The 14,352-nt window shown below is 34.7% G+C and overlaps 1 protein-coding gene across 15 annotated transcripts; it reads left to right on the forward strand.

Moving 5' to 3' along the window:
* The first annotated feature begins 3,726 nt into the window (after positions 1-3,726).
* On the forward strand, positions 3,727-11,261 carry LOC110868264 (plastidic glucose transporter 4-like). 15 transcript variants are annotated; one of them, XM_035984217.1, is made up of 11 exons: positions 3,727-4,151; positions 4,231-4,310; positions 4,446-4,540; positions 5,809-5,972; positions 6,070-6,097; positions 6,188-6,421; positions 6,914-6,974; positions 7,163-7,210; positions 7,971-8,074; positions 8,630-8,744; positions 10,995-11,261. In XM_035984217.1, exons 7-11 carry the CDS (start codon positions 6,927-6,929, stop codon positions 11,175-11,177), a joined length of 498 nt encoding a protein of 165 aa, XP_035840110.1. In that variant the 5' UTR covers positions 3,727-4,151; positions 4,231-4,310; positions 4,446-4,540; positions 5,809-5,972; positions 6,070-6,097; positions 6,188-6,421; positions 6,914-6,926; the 3' UTR covers positions 11,178-11,261. The 15 variants fall into 15 exon arrangements, 7 of the variants coding, with proteins under 7 accessions (XP_035840110.1, XP_035840109.1, XP_035840107.1 ...); XM_035984216.1 differs by having other exon boundaries at positions 4,256-4,310; positions 4,442-4,540; XM_035984214.1 differs by having other exon boundaries at positions 4,256-4,310.
* The last annotated feature ends 3,091 nt before the right edge of the window (positions 11,262-14,352 follow it).

Genomic DNA, 14,352 nt, shown 5'->3' on the forward strand with positions numbered 1-14,352 from the left:
TTTACACTACGAAAACGGTACAAAGAGGGGGTTGAGGGGTAGCATGTGCTACCCCTTCTAATACACTAGCTCCGCCCCTGTGTATGCATCTAGACATGATAGATGTAGGAATCGTCGAAGTTGACGTGGGTTTTTGGTCTTGATTCATTTGTTGGAACGTATGTCTAGCGAGTGGATGGTTTATGCACTTTCGATCCATAGCATCTACTTCGACTCTCATGTTCAAGACTGTTTCCTTCATTTAATCACTCATATTGGAGATTGATCACGACTCTACCGTGACCATACTCCTTGTACAGCATTTACGTGTGTTTGGTTTAGTGCACTTGACGGTTAATCATGGTTGCTTCGTGGCGTCAACTGTGAACTTTGTTGGATTAATTTAATCTTCTTGTGAAGTCTTTAAATCAACATACGAAACAAAAGAATGTACGCCCTTATATGTTTTCAAATAAGGTATAAGATGAACACAAGTATTAGAAATATAAAGTTAGGTTCTGGTAGGGTTTTAACATACAAATTGGTTTAATGTGAGAAATGAGAAGCAAAGGGATTTTTCTTTGAAAACTTTTTTCTTATCTGAAGAAACACCAAGTTAATCCGACGATTAGCTTGTAGTTCGTGTCTCGTCCAAATAAGGTTAATCTTCTTCTAAACTAGATGAATAGCGACGTCAACCCTACAAAACAATCAACACACTGTGAAGCTCGTTACAAAGAGGAGAATAGGGGGGTTCTCCTTGTAACCACCCTCCGGCATGGGAACAAGAACTTGTTTTGAGGATAAGATTGTGTGTATTAAGTGAGAGAGCAAGAGAGCGATCCTTAAATCTGGATGTGAAGTTCTCTATCTATAGCCGATGTGATTTGTAAAGGAGATGGGCTGATGGGTCTTGAGCCTGAGATTGACAACAAGGAATATCCATTCTGCCTCCTCTGCCACAACCGTTAGTGATTCTAGGCGAGAGGGTAGTAGGCGCATGCTGAATGGATCCACGTGTCCTGACAGTTGTCCTTGTTGTCTGGTTTGTCATCAGCAGCTAAGTGGAGATCACAGGGCAGTGGTCGGCGCAAGCTGATTGGTGCCACGTATGTGTCCTTGTGTACTTCTTGTCTCCTGCACGATTGTTTATCATGCAGCAAGATCAGATACAACCTGTTGAGCGCCTATTGGCCCACTGTTCTGCCACTCGTACTTTTTTTATTTATACAATGTTTCCTTGCGCTTCTTGCCCCGCGTGACTTGGGTACATTCGTGCAGTCGGCGCAAGTTTAAGGAAGCCAGGTCTTTTGTTAAAGGAACTAAGTGTCAGAATTTATTTTATCCTGGTCCTTACCTCGCGCGCGACCTGAGACACACCCTTGTAGTCGGCGCAAGGTCGGGAAAGTCACCATTTTGGCTTACTTTGGGTATGGTCTCGTGCGCGATCTGAGACTAACTCGTGTGGTCGGCGCGGGATTTGGGACCATACCCCTTCATTATCTTATTAAGTACGTATTTTAGTCTAGAATTTAAAAAAACATGATTTTACGCTAGTTGAGTAATTATATAATTTTTATAAAGTAATTATAATTACTCTACTAGTAAGTAGAGTAATTATAAATAATCTACAAAAATTACATAATTACTTTATTACTCCATAGTAATTTTCGACAATTTAAATTTCAAATCGTTAACTTAAAATGGAAGTATTCAAAATTCATAATCAAGATAACTATTTAAGTTCTTTGTTTCTGTTTTTTGACATGATTTATTGACATGTATCATCTTTAGTATCCATGCATAACTTTATTTTAATAATACAAAGTGTATTGTGTAGTACTTATTTTTTTACGAACCGTAACCCGTTTTAATGAAGTATTAAATGATAAATTATTGTATAAATGATTTCATGTATCTAATCTCATAAGTAATTAAATAAATTAAAAAAAAAATAAGTGTGTAAACATTAATAAAGATTTATATCATACCAAATTAAAAAAAGTGTGGCAATTACTTTTGTTTCAAAGATGGTTGAAATAATTTTGTGTACGAAGTTAAGATGGCCTTTGGTGATATTCTCTGTTTACAAATGCAAAATAAGACATTTTTTAAAACTACGTTTTTTTATAAAGATGGTTGTGAAATATTATTGAGGAATTCAACCTAGATGTCATTGATCTTGAAGATACCTACAACCCATATTCAAAGTATATTGCTTTTGAAAGTTGTATAGTCGATACCTTGGTAAATAACTCTATTGCATTAATATTTTTATACTCTTTTATTAACTTTTTAACAATTTACATTCTAATATTACTAACAATTTGTTCTTATTTTGTAATGACTACTTGAACACATCGGAATTTTCACTGGTTTACACAATGATTCAAAAATAATTATAAAGATGATTGGTGGATCTGAACGAGAAATTGAAGATATCTATAGAAGAAGGGCTTTTCGAAACTACAAAGTTTATAATATACTACAGTTTGTAATCTATTTATAATATACTACATTTGTTTTTTTTTTTTTCATATCTACATTTATTAATTGTTGTTTGTTACAAGTATAATGTTGTCGGTTGGAATGATATGATAAAATATGGGGAGTTCCATGGGGCAAGATGGGTATTTTCAAATGGTTAAGGAGCCAAGGAAAGATTTTGCTTGCAATAGATCAAGACCTTTAATATTTCATAAAATCGTGTTTATCAAAATCATCTCATAACATTGTTTTTTATATTAAGTATTGTGTGTTTATTTGTTGGTTGAAATATTTGAACATTATCATTTGTCTTTTTTTTTTATAATAAGTCATTAGTACGATTTTAACATTGTGTACATGTTCAAAAAACCATGTTTAATTATATAAAAACTTTAAAATTCATTTATAGATAACTTATTGAATTATTTTAAATACGATGTTACTCATAAAATTAGAATATAAAAAATTTTCTCAAGCCCGAGAAGCAGTCCCAGGTAATAACCTAGTTAATACATAAAATATTTGCAGGTTAATGGAATTCATACCTTCAATTTCAATAATTATTGAAACTTAGCAATAATTGGCCATGAAGGCTTCAAATCGTGTGTTTGTGTGTGTGAAGATCATGAACTGAAGACTCTAAACAGTATACTAGCAAGGGAAAAAGATGGCAGTTAACTCTTTTTCTTTTTTTTTTTTTTTTTAGATTTATTGACTTTTATTTTTGGGTAAAGGCTGCTTCAATGCTGTTGCTGTCTCTGTCCTTCACTTGGAAGATTCTAACACCGTATTCTGGACCACTTGCTGTCATCGGGACTGTCTTGTGAGTCAAATTATTCGTCTTTTTTTAGCTTAATACATTAAAAGCCACCCTTAGACCATGGGGTATAGTGGGGCGGGGGTTGAGGCTTGGGTTGGGCATTGGTTGACATGTGGAACGTGATGGCAGACATGGGAAACTCACAAGAACACACGGTATGGTGGGCGAGGGTTTGGGGGGCGTGGGTTTGGTGGGCTTGTGGGCTGACCGGCTGGGCTGACCCGCTGGGCAGACCCAATAACACAAATTTAATTTTTTTAATAATCTATAATCTATATCTATAATACTATATAATAGATCTCCTATGTACTTAAATGTAATTTCACCTTGAAATTTTAAGATGGCATATGAAGGGTTAACTTAAAATCCTAATTTTTTACCATATTGTTCCCTTTCTGTCCTTTTCACATGAAATAGACACCCTATTATATATTAATCAATCACGATTAATCCGAAGAAAACACGTTTCAATCCTGCATCTAAGGGTTTCAGCCAAATCGTCTCTCTCTAAGAAACCTAATCGACCTCATCTTCAACGTTACTTCACTTCATCTTCCTTCCCGTAACTGTGAATCATCAATCATCATGATGAGAGTATACGGATCGCTAAGGTAATCAATTGTATTGAATTGCACCAGCAATCGTTCTCTTCTCCTCTCTAACAAAAGCATCCCCATCATGAAGATAACTCACGGTGTTCAGATCTAGGGTTCCGGCTCTTCCCTGTCTTCTCCGAACTCAGGTTTCTTAAAGCACCTCCAACTCTCATCAGCTTTCAGAAATTTCAAGAGATTTGGTGATGCTTTTCCTCTTCGGGTCTCGAATTGCAACCCTGTAAAGACAAATTACAGGAGAACAATTGTATGTAAGCCTCTTTCTTTGCTCATCTTTTAGCATTTTATATTTTCTTACTTATCAAATGATGTTGGATATTTGATTATCAGTTTTCTATTTGGTGATTGTTTGTAGGTACTGAGGATATTAATAAGTGATGAAGTGATATCTTGTGTGGGGATTCAATGAGGTATGGTTTTGGTGTAAATTTTATGTTTTAACAATTATAGTTCCGTAGTCATCTCTGTTTTTTTCTATTCAAAGGGCGTTTGGATTTGGATTTTGACACTTATGAATTAATATTTTTTAATGTTTTGAAAGACAGAATTTGGGGATGTTTGGATTTGGATTTTCAACTCTTGCCCTGCTGTTTATAACCCAATGCCCATAGCAAATAAGGATGAAGTCTGGCTTATGCAGGTTTTTTTTTGATTCTCAACTGATTTCTTATGTTGATGTTTTGTATAATGATTTAAATTAAGAGAAAAACAATAAACCTCAGTTCCTTGGAGGTTATCAGCTTTGATATTACATAGTATTTTTTTACTTTATATTTTAATATCAATTGGGTATCATCAATATGCTGGTTGATTCTGATTGGGATGCAATAAGCGCCTCTAATAGGCCCATGTTTCTGTTTGGTGCCATAAACCCATCTCATAGGTAATGTATTTTTGGTCAAATTTGTTGACCAACATTGTTATATGTCAAATTCATGAACCACTAATTTTACATTAGTTATGTTGGTAACAAATGGCTTTAATTTTTATGCAAACATTGTTACTAATTTTGACCCATTTAGTTATGAATGGCTCTATTAATTAGTACGTGCTTTATCTTAAACGGGTCAAAAAATCCTAAACTGGAAGAGACCATTCTTTACAGTTTACTCAATCTATGAAATTGTTTTAATGAATATGTTTGAAATATTACTGTAAAAAGTGTTTAGATCTTGTAATTAAGAAGTTTTTGTAACCGTATTTGACATGTTAGTATCTAAAAAATGAACTAAAATGTGTTGGGTTAACGTACCCGGACCCACCTGCTTTCAACTGCACTTAAAATAACTAGCATGAACCCAAACCAGTTGTGATCCAACACACAGTGCTTCTTTGCTACAAGCAATCAAGATAGGACTTGTAGAGTATGAAAGTTAAGTAATTAATCTTTCAAACCTGGTCTTGGTTCATAAAGGCAACTTGGGTGTGGTTCGATCAGTTCGCTTGTCATCAGACGAATAGTTTTGGTGGATACACTGCAGATAATGTGACAAAATTAATGCTTTATTTGTTTTCTTCTCACTCGCCTGAAATATTGTTATAATCGGTTCGGGTCGGATTTATCATGTTTTGCTCACTATACTTTTTTGTACATGTGAGTCTTGTTTTGTGAACAATTCGGGTCAAGATCAATAGGGAAATTTGGCATGATAGATAAATCTCACATTTTTATCCTTGACAGCCTATTTCTTGCATAGAAAATGACAAAAACAAGGCACAAAGTCATCTTTATTTACTTATGTATGGAAAGCACAGTGATAAAACATATTTGATCTCCCATTTAAATTCATTTTATTATTTAGTATGTCTGACATAAAAACATAACCAAATCAACTTGTTCATAACTAAATTGGTCAAAACCACCACGTCTAAAATATTATGCTAACTGGTCTCTTCTTTGGGTTTCAGATTGCTGGACATAAGGACCTTCTAGAGGGTGATCTTACTTAAAACAAAGAATTAGATTGCGAGATTCGTCTAGCACAACCTTAAATATTTTTAAGCTTATACCCTAAAGCGAGTGTGTGACCCAAACCATCAAGGGAGGTAGCATGACTCTTTGGGAGCTTTAGGTTGATCATCAAAACCTTTTGTCCATAATTTATTGTTTCAGGAGTAATTTATTTTATTAAATAATATTTATGGGGTTTTTTATGCATTTTGAAATAGACGCTGGAGCGACTTTTGACATGTATCAGTAAGTTAATTTTTTTTTTTTTTAATTTTAGCTAATAGATATTGAAGTTTATTATTCACTAACCTTTCTTGTTTTTACTTAATATTTCAGGCAAGAGTTGAGATGAAGTTAACTTGACTTGTTTTTACTTAACAGTGTATCAGACTTGAAGGTGTTGTGAAAAAGTGCAGTTTCTTATGCTCTCAACCACCAACTGAGCCTTGATGATTTAACTTAAATAATTGATGAGGAAAATATAAAAGTCACAATCGAAGCTTTCTTGAATGCTCTTCATGAAGTTATTCCTGCTTTTGGTGCTTCAACAGACGAACTTGAACGTTGCAGGTATATATTATCTAGGAATGAGCAAATGTTACCGGGTACCGGTACCGAATTTACCGAACCAGTACCGAATTTACTGAATCGGGTACATTTTCGGTACCGATTCGGTACCGACTTTTGACGTTTTCGGTACCGGTATTTACCGGTATAGAACCGTACCGTATCGGGTATATTCGGTACCGTGCCCCATTTTTAGGGATTTTCGGTACCGGCAGGTACCGAGCTCATCTCTAATATTATCTCCAGCTGTTTTTATTTTTAAATTAATAAGTTTGTAATGTTTTGTAAGTTTTTAGTTGATTGTGGTCAGCGACATGCTCAAATCTTTAAAAGAAATATGTAATTAGCAGGGCCATTTAAGGTGTTAGTCGAGGTATTCACTTGTCATAGTTCTTCTAGATGGTCCAAGTGACAGGCGAATTATGGCTTTGATTAATGGTTTAATTAATGTTAATATAACTATTTTCCCCAGCTCACACAACCTTTTTTTGGCAGTGGTAAGACTGCAATGGCAGCAACTGTTGGTATTGGTAGCGATTTCTCCTATGTGAAGATTGTAAGTTCTTCTATATTTTAACTATGGGACAATTCCATGATACCCTTCAATACTTATCACATACCTGTCTAACAAAAAGTTATAATATCAAATATACTCATTTTCGAATTTGTGACATTTATGATACTTGTGGCTGTGCTCGTTGATGGATGGATGGACATCATCATACTGGTTCTAAAATTGGCAAGGTCGGAAACAGAAATAAATCAAGAGGAACCCTCATGTTTATTGTTTTGGTATCATAATTTACTGATCATTTCTCTTTTTTTATTTTACTTTACAAACATTCAGTTGGTTTTTGACTTGTCATTTTGTCGTGTGTAAAACGATCCACGTCACAAGTACTCTTTATTTGATATATCGATTAAATAAAAAAATTGGGATGAATTTTACATCCTAAAGCATGGATATAGTTTGATTCAATTTTTAGTCCCGCCGCAACGCGCGGGTTACCTACTAGTTTTAAATAAAGAAAATTACAAAAAAGAAGATTACAAAAAAAAAAAAAAAAAATTCCTAACTTTTATATTTGTTTTTTCTCTCTTCTCTCAACGCCAAGACTATTTCTAACTCGTCACCCTGTAGGTGATCAATCGGCTGGGATAGAATTTTCAAATCATCTCGTCTTTGTTTCAAGGCATCTCTAGTGGAATACGTTGAATGTTTCCAACTTGCATGAAATGTCATCCAACTGGTCGCTGTATATTCCCCTACGCGAGCCAGAACTCCCAGCTGAAGGCGACGCCGTTTGTTTTTGAGCACGCCTTCTTGAGGCATTTCTTCCATGCTCAAAGTTATATAAAAAATAACCATTCCATTAATTTAAACAAAGGTTAAGAATACCTAAACTTGAATGTTGAGATTGTTCACACTAAGCCCTCGCCAATGCAAGTTCTTCAGCGTAGCCCCATTTTTGTTGTTTTCGTTTGGCGGTTTCAACTACTTTATCCTCCTCGGTTTTTTTCTTATGACTTCTTTTTTTTTTTATGGGTTTAGATGCGGAAGGACCCTCTTTGGATGGTTGAGTTTCGGGAACGGATTCGTTTTGTGAAAGGTCGATGGAGGTTGGTGAAAGGTCGACGGGCGATTGTGAAAACGGGGTAGGTATTGAATCTTCGGTGTGTAGGAAGTTAGTATATAAACGATTCCCAATATACGATGCATAACCCGCTATGTCGGGCATAGGAGAGTGTATGAAAAACGGACGAGCTATTGGACGAGTGGGTGGTGGGCTAGGATTATTTTCTTGGAATCCATACGGGTTGCTCGGGTCAAAAGGACGGTTGTAAGGATGCATTTTTTCGTTTTGTAGTAGGAGAATTGAAGATGTATAGAAGATATGGTTGAATGTGGTAAAAAATGGAAGTAAAATGTGATTTTTATAGTGAAAAAATAGAAGAATTTTTTTTTTTAAATATAACCGTTGGCCAACGGCTAGCCCAACGGATCTTTTCTTTTGCCCATTCACAAACCGCCATGTCACCTTGGTCCCCCGCCCCACGCCCGGCTTGAAACCCAAGCCCCAAGGGGCCACGCCCCAACCCAAGCCCACCCGGGGTGGTGCCTTGGGCGTTTTCCCCCAACTCACGCCCCAACCCAAGCCCCATACCCCATGGCCTTATATTGATTGGTCGTGGTAAATTGGTAATTAACAGGTACGTGCTGTCATTCTCACCTGGCGCTGGTCCTGTCCCGGCTCTTTTACTACCTGAAATCTTTGCCTCAAGAATAAGAGCAAAAGCAGTTGCCTTGTCACTTGGCATGCATTGGGTAAGTAATGAATCGAATTAACAACATTTTGATAAGGGTGAGCATGGTTCAGTTTGATTCGGTTATGGGCTATAACTAGACCTATAAACGATGTGTTGCTTTTTAGATTTTCATAACCAATAGGTTTTGATTATAAACGGTTTGGACGTGGGTGGTTAAGAAAATCAAAACCTATAACGATGTTTTGCTACAACTGATATATTATTTATAAAAAAAGTATAACAAAACTTTTCTGACATAAAACATAGAGTTAAATGTCATTTTAGTCCATGTGGTTTGGGCCATTTTGACAGTTTAGTCCAAACTCCAAAGGTTTCATTTTTTGCCTGTGGCTCCAAAAAGGTTTCACTGTTGCCATTTCAGTCCATTGGGTTAACTTCATCCATTTTTTTTTTGTTAACATGAAGGGTAATTCGGTCATTTAATAGGTAATTCTGTTAACTAGAAGGGCAATTCGGCCATATAAAATGACCGAATTGCCCTTCTCGTTAAGAGAAAAAATAGATGAAATTAACCCAGTGGACTAAAATGGCAACGGTGAAACCTTTTTGGACCCATAGGTGAAAAATGAAACCTTTGAACTAAACTGGCAAAATGACCCAAACCACAGGGAGTTAATGGTATTTAACTCTAAAACATATTATTTATAAAGAGTAGGGTTCGCACGGAAAGTGTGTTTTTCCTAGAAAGTCTAGGAAGCGATCTGGTCCATTCGATTGGTGTGTTTAAGGGATGAGATTAAATCAATGGCAATCTTGTAATATTTGAGTTTAATTAATTGATTGTTTCAAATGAGTAGGGGCAATTTTGTCAATGGCCGTGTTTTAAATCAATTAGATAACCGCCCAGTTCCTAAATTCAAACGATTTTCCCTCTCTCTCTCTCCAAACCCATCTTGGAAACCCCAATCCCTACCAAAAATAACTACAATCATGGTAGAAGATAACTTTAGAAACGATGGAGAGCACCGGATCAAATTAAAACACTTCTCCATCTCCACCATCTCCGAGTTCATCATCACCATTCAAATATTGTTCTTATCATCTCCGTTTTCTTGACGATGTGTTTTAACAACAAGCAAATTGACACAGTTGTGTTTTAGCAGCAAGCAGATTTATACAATTGTGGTTTAGCATCCAGATTCATACATATGTGTTTTAACAGCAAGCAGATTCATACAGTTGTGTTTTAGCATTCAGAATCATACAGATGTGTTTTCACAGCAAATAAATTCATACAGTTGTGTTTTAACAGCAAGCAGATTCATACAGATGTGTTTTAACATCCAGATTCATACAGATGTGTTTTAACAGCAAGCAGATTCATACAGATGTGTTTTAACAGCAAGCAGATTCATACAATTGTGTTTTAACAGCAAGCAGATTCATACAGATGTGTTTTAACAGCAGGCAGATTCATACAGATGTGTTTTAACATCCAGATTCATACAGATGTGTTTTAACAGCAAGCAGATTCATACAGTTGTGTTTTAGCATTCAGATTCATACAGTTGTGTTTTAACAGCAAACAGATTCATACAGTTGTGTTTTAACAGCAAGCAGATTCATACACTTGTGTTTTAGCATACAGATTCATACAGTTGTGTTTTAACAGCAATCAGATTCATACAGTTGTGTTTTAACAGCAATCAGATTCATACCCTGTGTTTTACCATCTTTATATTGTGGGATCTATAAAAAAATTAACTTTAGCCCTGTAAACTGTTAAAACACAGCACCAAGAACATGCTGATAAATTCCAGTAATCTTCTGAACAATGGAATATGTGATGTAATGTGACATGGAATTTTAGTTAATGAACACATTGACTTCCAGATTTGAATTCGAAAATAATAAAAATTCCGAAAATCATGGAATTTTAGTTAATGAAGATACATTCCAAAAATAAAATTAAAATGTGAAATTACATGATAGCCCTTCTACTTAAAATCCCTCAATGACACATGTTCAATTCTTATTCCTTCCTAGACTTTCTAGGAAAAATAGACTTTCCACCCAACTCCTACTCATTTATAAAAAGCGAAAAATATAAAGGTTGGTTAAATGTCAGTTCGGTTCGGTTTAGTTATTTACACCAATATAACCATAGGGGAGGGTAACCGTAACCTAACAATTAAAAATCGATCATCAGAAAAAAAAAAACATAACCAAAACGGTTTGGTGTTTCTGATCACTCGTAATTCCAATGTGCACTTAACAACTAACAAACGGTTACTTTGTGGATAATCAGATATCAAACTTCTTTATCGGCCTGTGTTTCTTGAGTGTGGTGATGACATTTGGCATAAGCAAAGTGTACCTTGGATTCGGCTGCATTTGTGTTCTTGCTGTTATGTACATAGCTTCTAACGTTGTTGAAACAAAGGGGCGATCGTTGGAGGACATTGAACGCGAACTTAGCCCACCCATATAGTAGGATTTCTAAAATTTTACATGATAAATGTTTATGGGAATAATGTAGCTTTTAGTTGCAGCTCATTTGATCTTGATTCAGTTTCGTTTGTTTGTTCATAGTTAAAACATGAAGTTTTGAGAGTTTTTAGGATAAACTATGAGTCAAACTATTAGTAACGGTTTTTGGTTTCTTTGTAGCAAAATCAAACCGTTGAAAAATAGAAACTAAACTGAACCATGACCAAACCGTTACAGAGTTTGGTTTCATAGTTTAGGACTAAAGTTAGTGAATTGTTTTGGTAGCTTATGTAATGGGTTAGGCTGACATGTAAGTATCGGGTTAGGATATAATAGGAAGTTTATTTGGGTAGGAAGACTAGGAAGTAATCTTGACCATCTATTTATTTAATCAAGGGCTAAGATTAAATAAGTGAAATTGAAGGAAAAAATTGGAGGCGCGTAGGTTTGTTAGAGGAATTCTAGTCAATCCAAGCAATAGTTTCTCTCCTCCAATTCCCCCTCATTTTTTAAACGTTAATAACTCTTTCATACGACATTATTTTTTTTTTATAAAAATTGCACCAAAAAAACAAGCGTTTTTTTATCTTTAAAACGACTATACAATTGCTATATTTCTGAAAAAAAATTTGAAAACCCAGTTGCATAAAACACAATGGAAAAAACCCAGTTGCGTAAAACGCAATGAAAAAAAAAACCTAAAAAATGACATTTTTCTAAAATGCAATGCACCAAAAACACAAAGAAATGTTTTTTTTTGTAAAACGCAATGGCCAGAAAACATAAAGAAATGTCTTATTTCTAAAACGCAATAGCCTAAAAACACAAAAGAAAGTGTACTTTCTAAAACGCAATGGACTGAAAACACATAAAAATGTGTTTTACCTAAAACGCAATGCACAAAAAACACAAAGAAATGTCTTATTTCTAAAACGCAATGGCCAGAAAACACATAAAAATGTGTTTTACCTAAAACGCAATGCACCAAAGACACAAAGAAATGTCTTATTTCTAAAACGCAATGGCCAGAAAACACTTAAAAATGTCTTTTTTTCTAAAACGCAATGGACTGAAAACGCCTAAAAATGTGTTTTTCTAAAACGCAATAGCCAAAAACCACATAAAATGTCTTATTTATAAAACGCAATGGCCTAAAAACACAAAATAAAGTGTTCTCTCTAAAACGCAATGGACTGAAAACACCTAAAAATGTGTTTTACCTAAAACGCAATGACTAAAAACACTTCAAAAATGTGTTTTTCTAAAACGCAATGGACCCCGCCTGGGGCTGCCACCGCTTGGACCCTGCTCCCAGGGGCGCTGCCCCCGGACCCCCGCCAAGATCGTAAAACGCAATGACTAGATTCATAAACCCAGATCGTAAAAATGCGATTAAAAAATTTCTTACATAGATTTCTTCATATTCTTCACCGATTGACGAAATTTGAATGTTAGAAACACTTATCAGCGATCGAATCAAACGAATCAATTGATTCGCTTCAAAAATCACAGGGAAAAAACGAGATTTTAAATGAAATTAAACTGGGTTTCTTCAAAAAAGCTGAAGAACACGTTGATCGGGTGTTTGAAACATTGATTTGTGACGAAAATTGCACGTGATTATTGAGATAGAAAATGAAGAAATGGTTGAAGATGGTGGGTTTTGAAAATGGTGGGTTTTGAAGTTTACTGGGGAGAAGAATGAAGAAGAAATGATACGATTGACTAAAATATCCTTACTCTTTATTTTAAATTTTGCCACATGTCATAATTTTATTGCTTCATATCCTTCCTAACCAAATTAAACTTTCTATTTGATCATCATCCTTGATTTTAAGAGGAAGTATAACTTTTAAGTAAAGTGAAAAAATAATTTTTTACAAGTATGGAGAAACGGTTTGGAGGAAATATAACCGATGGTTTGGAAAACTTAAAAAAAAAATAAAGTGGAAAACTTAAAAAAGGAAAAAATAAAGAAATCTTCTTGTTTGGAAAGGTGAAGTTAAAAAAAAAAAACACACCTGAAATCAAACCGATGACCATAGTCCGTAAACACCACTACTCAAGATATACATATCAATGAATTGAAATAGCTACAAGCCTACAAACAATCAGGGGCAGAATTAAAACGGGTTCAAGAGGGTCTGCTATCTCGCAGGTCATCAATTTTTTTTGGGTTTATATTAATATTACCTGAGGTTTTGTTTATAAATACATGAGTTTGACCTCTAACTCCCTAAGATAGATAACCTTATGTTGATCACAAAAAAGTTCTAGTTCTGCCATTATGCATAATTTTGTCTTGGACGGTTAAAAGCTACACTATAACATTACAGGGTCGAATGGTTATTTCCAAGATGAAATGTTCTAGAACTTGTTTTCACAGATTTTTATGAGTTTCAACAAGTCAAAAATTAGTTTTAAAGCTTGTTATAGTGCTTATTTCCGGATGAAAGGTTGAAAGAAATCAACTCACAAAGCAATCAAGCAGACATTTTTTTTGAATGACAAAAAAACTTCATTCATCACCCAAAAGTTTCATTACACAAATTATATACTTATATGATTAGTAAGCTACTAAGTCAACCATCTCATTATGATCGCCAAATAGATTAAAACATTACATAAAATTAGATGTTCGACACCTTGAAACCAAGGCATTTGCATCTTTTCAAAACATTTGACTATTTCCTCAATAGATCAAGCCATGTGTTTTCATTAGGTATGAATATTGCAAACTACTTGTGTTTAAAGAAGGTTCCTACAATATTTTATCTTTTACTAACTTTTATAGTCTTTCAGTTCCTTTATTTTGGGATAACCATAAAAATGAGTTTGCATAGTGGCGTAACTAGCCTAAAAATTCAGGTGCAACTCAATTTTATTTTAGAGTAAATTACAAGTTTTGTCCTTTATGTTTGTCCCAAATTTCAGACATTATCCTTTACCTTTAAAATTGATGAGTTTTGTCCATAAAGTTTCAAAATCCTGCACGTTATGTCCTTTAGGGCAAACCCAGTTATAATTTCCAGTTAAGTTTTGTCATGTGACTTGCACATGAGGGTAGCATTGTCTTTTCACATCCTAATTTATAAATGATTTTAGAAAACAAATAAAACATCCTATCCTGCAATTTCTCAACTCACCCACACACACTCTCTCTTTCCAACCATCTG

This window comes from Helianthus annuus, chromosome 15 (assembly GCF_002127325.2).
Source record: "Helianthus annuus cultivar XRQ/B chromosome 15, HanXRQr2.0-SUNRISE, whole genome shotgun sequence".
Classification (NCBI taxonomy): domain Eukaryota; kingdom Viridiplantae; phylum Streptophyta; class Magnoliopsida; order Asterales; family Asteraceae; genus Helianthus; species Helianthus annuus.

Bases quoted from the DNA above. Each gene is read 5' to 3' on its own strand.
- LOC110868264 (XM_035984217.1), top strand. From the start codon at position 6,927: ATGGCAGCAACTGTTGGTATTGGTAGCGATTTCTCCTATGTGAAGATT. The intron at 6,975-7,162 runs GTAAGTTCTTCT...AAAATTGGCAAG, and splicing joins ATTTCTCCTATGTGAAGATT to GTCGGAAACAGAAATAAATC. The intron at 8,745-10,994 runs GTAAGTAATGAA...GTGGATAATCAG, and splicing joins TGTCACTTGGCATGCATTGG to ATATCAAACTTCTTTATCGG.